Source organism: Vitis vinifera, chromosome 6 (genome assembly GCF_030704535.1).
Source record: "Vitis vinifera cultivar Pinot Noir 40024 chromosome 6, ASM3070453v1".
NCBI lineage: Eukaryota > Viridiplantae > Streptophyta > Magnoliopsida > Vitales > Vitaceae > Vitis > Vitis vinifera.
Genome location: NC_081810.1, coordinates 23650320 through 23657928, shown reverse-complemented (window position 1 = coordinate 23657928; position 7609 = coordinate 23650320). Strand labels below are relative to the sequence as shown.

Here is a 7609-nt window from a genome sequence, read left to right as displayed (position 1 = left end):
GTTAAAAATAAAATAATGTAATTATGATATATGATGATTTTTTTTGTTAATAAATATGTTTTCAAATTTTATATCATTTTTATTTTTATTTTTTTTTCAATTCTATTTTTATCTCATATTTATTTTATTTAAACCAAAAATTGTTGATAAGGGAGGAAGAAAGAAGGCCACCGGTTCTTCCCTTAACTGATTAAGTAGAATTTTTATTTCAAATTTAAAATGGATGGCCAAGATGTAATATTGAACATCCAATGACTTAGAAAAACTTTTCGCTAGGTACCGAAGAGGTACCCTAGAATTTTCCCGTAGGATATAGTATAAAAACCAAAGGCGGTCCGACATGGAACAACCACCGGCGAGTAAAATGGGAGTGAGAAAATTGAGATTGCTTCTTCATATGCTCTTCTTCTTTTCTTCATCTTTAAGTCCTTCGCAAACCCGTCTGGTTTCAGGTTAGTAATCTCATTCCTTTGTTTCTATACCATGATACATGAAGCTTCTATAACGTTATTGATGATTGATCATACTCTACAACATTGAACTACCAACCACTGTCTTCTTCTGTTTTATTTTCCCTTTACTATTTGTTTTTATTTTTCTGAGCAACAAACTGTTCTTCAGTGATACCTCCGATGATAATTTGTTGTTTAGAGAACACACTGTATATTTTCTTAGTAACAGATATATACAAAGGGTGCAGCTTGGTTTAGTCCTTCTGGGCCTCCGTTTGGAAAATATTTTATGTTGTGAAAAGTTAAATAACATGAGAAACTGAACCAATTTGAAACTCTATTGGAGTTGAAACTCTTTGATTTAGAATTGAATAAAATGTTTTTGTTTTTTTCTTTCTTATAGGTTTTGATTTGAAAATTGATAGAATGATCAGCAAAAAAGGAAAAAGGAAAAAAATGAGAAAGAGAGTTGGGGGTGGGGGCGAAGGCGGTTGAGAAGTTGAGATACCTTCCTTGTCATCACCAAAAAAAGAAAGAAAGAAGAAAAGAGAAAAAACAAAGAAAAAAAAAAAAAAAAAGACCACTTGAGATACCTTCCTTGTCATCACCCACAAAAGAAGAAAAGACGTGGAGTGATATACCGCGTGCCTTCCTCCTCGCTTTTGAACCACAAGTTTCCTCTCGCTTTTAAACCACTCGTTCTCTTTTTGTGGCTTTCCATCCTCATCTTGAATGGACAGGTTTCCTAATACAGGGAGAGGCAAATGGATTCTTTTTAAGGGAAAAAAGATCCTAAATCTGGGTTAACGATGAAAATATTCACCAAAATCTTCCTGCCATATCTTCAAAACCACTTTATTCACCTTTAAATTTTTTGGTGTTAAAACCATATATATATATATATATATAAATGTGGTAGGAGCCCATTAATTTGGTCAATGTTATCAAGAATTTTTTGAAGGGTTATTTTTATTGCAAACTCTAACAAATGGGTTATTCTAGTTAGGGATGGGGTGTTTGGTAAAGTTTCAACCTTAATAGATTGAGGTTTGGATGGATATAATCTTAATAAATAAATATTTGATAAATTAATAACGTAATAACATCTCCTAGTCCCAGATAATAATTTTTCTAAAATCTTTTAAAGGATGAGTTAATATAAATTAATAATGGATGAATTAGATTTTTTTTAAAAAAATAGCAAACAAAAATTTATTACAAAGAATTAAATTATTAATTTTATATGAATTTTTTTTTTCAATTCAAGTCTTTTTCAGTATTATCACATACCGGAAACTTCTTTATCTTTTAAGCTATTAAGTTTTGATATCATATTTCTTTAATTTTTTTATTTTTTACAATTAATAATCATCTTCATTTTTAAAGTTTCTTAAGTTTATATCTATTAACTTTTTATCATATCTATTATTTTTGTGTTTATAAGTTATACATGTATAAAAAATCATAATGCTTTCTCTAAGCTAATAAATATCCATTAGTGATAAATTAATAACTCAATTAAGATAATAATTTTTCTTGATCCTAAGAGTATTAGTTTTTTTTTTAGTTTTTTTTTATCCTAAATAGATTAGGGGTAGGTTTAGAATTTTTTTTTTTTTTTTTTTGCAAGCTTGAAATGGGTGAGGTATTGACTTATTTCGTTACATCTTTATTATATGCAATTAAATTGAAAAATAATTTAATTTAATTCTTTTCATTTTTTTAAAACACATACAAAATAATAAAAATATCTTCTTCTTTTTTAAATAATAAGTTATAAAAATTTATAATATTTATTTAGTTAGAAAACATATTTATAATTTATTTTTAATCTAATTAAAAAAAATTAAAATTGAAAAACAAAAAAATTAAATAAAAGAATATTTGAATTAGCAAGTATGAGATCATTTAAATTTTTAATTGAAACGGGATGAATATAGGTTTCCATAAATGTTGGGATGGAATGAGGAGTTTGAATCCATTCCATTGTCATCCCCTTCCTAATTTTGATTCTTAAGAAGATGATGCAACATAAATTTTTTATTACATAAATAATATCATATGATTCCCTTTATTGGTTTAATAAATGAGATGATGGTGTATAAAGTGTTAATGTAATTCTAAATCATAATCTATGAACACAATTTTGAAGTATTTGAACATTCTTACCATTTAAATTTATAAAATATTACTTGAAAAATATTTTTTTAGCTATTTTAAGTTTTAATTTTTAATATTAATTTTTCATTCAAATGTATTACAAGATACAAAAAATAAATAAATAAATAAAATTCAAATATGATAAACTTTAATTTAACTCTTTATTTAGAATTGTATTTAATTTTTTAATTATAAAATATTTTTAATCCTTCCAATTTTATACTTATTTATTTAATTTTTTTAATTGTATGATTTATAATTTAAAAGGTAGTTTAATTTTTATAATTTTAAAATATATGAAATAATAAATTTATATATGAAATAATTGTCGTTTAAAAAAAAAAGTAAATTGTTATGGCACTCATGAGTTTATTTAAATGTAGCTTTAATTTCACAAGCATATCATGTAATTCTTTTAATAATTCAATTTTAATACAAATATGTAATAATTAAATATGGTGTTACACCTGCAGCGTCCAATCAAGCGATACGTGGACGAGAGATGATGGTAGTTAATCGGAGAGGAGGTGGTGGCGGTCACGGTGGCGGTGGAGGCGGTGGGCGCGGTGGAGGTGGAGGGAGTAGTGGGCACGGTGAAGGCGGTGGATCAAACGGTAAAGCCAAGGGGTTGGCGGCAGCCGGAGTAGTGCCGTTATACGCAGCTGGTGCCTTGAACCATCAAAACTACAACCACCAAAAGAATCCCCACCACCATGGTTCTAATAGCTGCACCACCAACTACAACATTGGCCTCCCTCAGTTTGTTTTTCCACTCTTCGGCCTTTCTTTTTCTCTTTCTTATTTGTTATTTCCTTCTAGAGTTGTGTGATGTTAAAACATGGATGGATTCACTATTCCCATTCCTTATTTCTATGAAACGTGTTTTTCAAGAAATGGAACACTGCTATTAATAAAGATTTAGGTGGTGTTTTTTTTTTCGGTCTAAATAAAATAATCAAAATATTTTATTTTTTCTATTCAGTTAAAAGTAACTTGTTGATATCAACAACATAATTAAATTGAATCTATTGATAAAAGTTTATTTTAATTATGTTAATTAATATCAACATATTACTTTTAATTGAATAAAAAAAAACATAAATATTTTATTTTTTTCTATTCAGTCAAAAAAAAAAACACCCACTTAAATTTAAGTTATTTTTGTTTTTGAAAAGTACTAAAAAAGAAAAAAGAATATTAAGGTTTTGTTTTGTTCACGGTAATTAGTAAGAAACGAACAAAAACATTAAAGAAAATTATTTTCTCATGTTTGATTATATTATGGAAAATACCAAATATAGAAATTTTTGTATCTTCAAATTATTTAATTTTTATATCAAAGATTTAAATAAGTAAAATGAATTTTATGTAGCATACAAAAATAATATAATGACTTCAAGTCTATTTTTTATTTTTTTTTTATTTTTTCTATCTGTTGTCTTTTCTTAAGTTATGTTTGGTTCTTAGAAAATCATTTTTCCTTAAATTTTCTAAGAACCAAACATAGCTTAAGAAAAATGATTTTCTTACATTTACTTGTATTATGAAAAATTCCAAAGAAAATCAAATAAAATTAAAATAAATTAGAAACTTATGTATTTTCAAATAATTAAAAAGAGTATAAAGTAGCACATAAAAATGATATATTGATAAGAAAGTAGTTCCCATTTATTAGATTCATCTCTCATAACATGTATAAGTATTTAAGACAAACAAAATATCAAGGAATCTACCTTTCAAGTCTTGAACTTGATTGTAAAGCAGGTAGTTCTCCTCTAAAACCTTCTGATAGGAAGACCCAGCTACCTCAAGTCATTTAACATGATAAACTAAGGCATCAAATAGTCCTAAAATAATGAAGCTTCAATCCAATATGCAAAATTACTTAAACGAAATTGAAAACTAGTTCAAAGGATAACATTTTTCTTAGTTATAGCCATGGTAGTCAACACCACATAAGACATCCCAAAATACAACATCCAAAATTAAAAGATATCCATAAACTTAACAACATTGAAAAAAAAAAAGACATTACAAAGAAATTGTTAACATCCCAAAATATGTCTTTAACATCATCTTAAGTAAAAAATTTAAAGCACAAGTAAATCATCATTTCATCCATCATTGTGAGTTGAAGCTGTGAGTCATGAATTGAATAATCACCTAATAAAAAGAAAGCACAAAAAAATAGAAAACTTTACTAAATATCTTAATATGAAACTATTCATAAAATTGATAATTATGTAAATCAGTTACCTTCTTTTTCCTTCCATAACCAACTTTGAGCACACATTAAGGTATCCAAAGTATTTGGATGAAGCCTATTGCGATGTTTTGATACCACCTTACCACTTGTGCTAAAGGCTGACTTAGATGCAACTGTAGATACCGGAATAGCATAAATATCACGAACAATCATCTGCAAAGTCGGATACTTTATACCATTTGTCTTCCACCAACTTAAAACATCAAAATCTAAAGTCCTTGGCATAATAGACTCCTTTAAGTAATAATCTAACTCCAACTTCGTATGACTTTCTCCAATGGTACTATGAACAAATAAGTCAAGCTTTGAAAGAGGATCTTGTTCATCATAGTTTAACTCCAAAATAGTTGAACCTGATGAAATATCATAGGATGAAGTTTTTTGCCCCAACTTAGACTTTGATTGATACTAAAAAAACAACTCATAATACATTCCACAGATTTTTTCTATCTCATTTGAAGCTTCAAACCCATATATTAGTGGGAAGTAAAACTCTAAAATCTTTATCTTGTATCTTGGGTTAAATATAGCTTCTATTGCCATCACAATATGACACTCACTCCAATACTTGTCAAACTTTTGTAACATACATGATGCCATTGTTTTCACAACATCATTTGAGTAGATCAACCAATCATACAATGCCTCTTTGATCTCACACACTTTGATGAAGAAAGTATTTGCAGTGGGATAATTTTGTCCTGTGAACAACTCTGTTATATTGTAAAACAATTTCAATCTTCCTCATATTTCCTTTGCCATATTCCATTTTTCCTCTAATGGCACAACCATGTAGTATTTTTCACATTGCTTCAAACGTGGAAACACATCTTTATATGTTATAGCAATTGATAACATCAAGTAGGTGGAATTCCATCGTGTCTTACAATCAATATTTAACTTCTTGTTGCATGGAATACACAATTGGCGAGTTGCATCTTCAAACTTTTCCACTCTTGATGGGGTTGCCGACCAATATGCAACACTCTCATGAATTTTTTCAATTTCTACTTCAATGACATCCAAACCTTCCTTAACAATTAAGTTCAACACATGTGCCGCACATCGCATATGAAAAAATTTTCCATTCAATAAGAGTGAATTGCTCAAAGATAATTTTTCCACCAAGATATCGATAATTCCGTCATTATTTGAGCAATTATCCACAATGACTATAGATATTTTTCTATTCACATTCCAATCCAACAAGAAATCCATTAATACATATTAAAGAACTTCTTTTGTGTGTGGAGCAGGCTTATAAAGAAATCTACATTAAGAAAAAAAAACATATCATTAACACAAACGATATCATTAAAGGATCAAATCAAAAAACACTTAGGAAGTTAAAAAAATAAATAACATAACATAACTAACCTTTTAATATGATGTTGCAATAACCAAGACTCATCAATGTAATGTATAGTGATAGCCATGTAGCCTTTCTTTTGATTTGATGCCCACATATCAATTGTGATAGCAACTCTACTTTCAAGTTTCTCTAAGTAGCTAATCATCTTCTCTTTCTCAACTTTATAATCTTTATTATATCACCCTTAATTGTGTTGCGGGAAACCATCTTAAACAAGGGTTGGAGACTAGTAGCAAAATCTCTAAACTCCACTCAACAATTGAAAGTGGGTACTCATGCAATATAATTGCACATGCAAGCTTTTCTCTTGAGATTTCTTGATCAAAGGTAAAACCACCAATTTGAACTTTTCCATAACCTTTTCTTTGTACTGCTAATAATTGTTGTCTAATATCAACATTTCTTCATTTCATGCACCTATCTATGTGTACATGTAAATGTTTTGTCCCATTCTTACTATCGGCCTTGAGCTTTCCTTTACAGTGCTTACAAATAGCATAATCTTGTTCATATATCTTCTATGACTTAACCGAAGTCAACTTTCTTCTTTTAGATCCCAATGGTCCATTAGTAGTTGAAGTACTACCTTTAATTGGAGTTGAACTCGCACTTGGTATGGAAAAGTTTTCTCATTCTTCTGATGCCATTTTTCTTAATATGAAATAAAGCCTATAAGTAAAACATTCAAACCCCAAATAAATAAGACTATGTTACCACATAAATAGACCACAAAAATATAAATACCCCATAAAAAATAATGTTTTATTCCCTACTGGTAAATGGGAGCTTCATGAAGAAGACAATACTAACAAGTTCAGATAAATAACATGATGCAAATAAATTTTCTACTTCAACTTCTCAAGACTTAATGTAGCATAAATCAACCTTCTAAACACCTAAAGTGAATATGTGGCTGATTTCACATGCTATGCTATGATGTATCAATTTTTATTTATCGTTTAAATATTATGGCGAATGCTTAAGTTGGTAAAAATTTTCTAAGCATCCTATCTATTGCAATACTTATTTAGTTAAGATAGGAAATAATGAATGCATGGTTTTGAAAAGAAATATATAAGTGCATCCCTCATTATCTCTCGTAAAACAACAAAACCAAATAAATTAGCAAAAATACCACACCTTGTTGCCAAAAGATTATGAATCTACTGTACGTTTGGACTCTTCGAATTTTTTGATTAAGTTGCAATTACAATGATGCCAATAAGAAGGACAATCTCAAATATCACCAACAAATCTCTCATTCTTTGCCTAGAAACTAACAGAGAAAACACCCCAAACCAAACAAATCAACATTCAAGAAAATTACCTAACGTTCAAGACACAAAAAACAAAACAAAT

The 7609-nt window shown here is 28.4% G+C and overlaps 1 protein-coding gene across 1 annotated transcript; it reads left to right on the top strand.

Annotated features, from left to right (window-relative positions):
• The first annotated feature begins 251 nt into the window (after positions 1-251).
• LOC100853004 (glycine-rich protein DOT1) lies at positions 252-3564 on the top strand. The gene is made up of 2 exons (XM_003632233.4): positions 252-452; positions 3086-3564. Exons 1-2 carry the CDS (start codon positions 341-343, stop codon positions 3439-3441), a joined length of 468 nt encoding a protein of 155 aa, XP_003632281.2. The 5' UTR covers positions 252-340; the 3' UTR covers positions 3442-3564.
• Positions 3565-7609: the final 4045 nt, after the last annotated feature.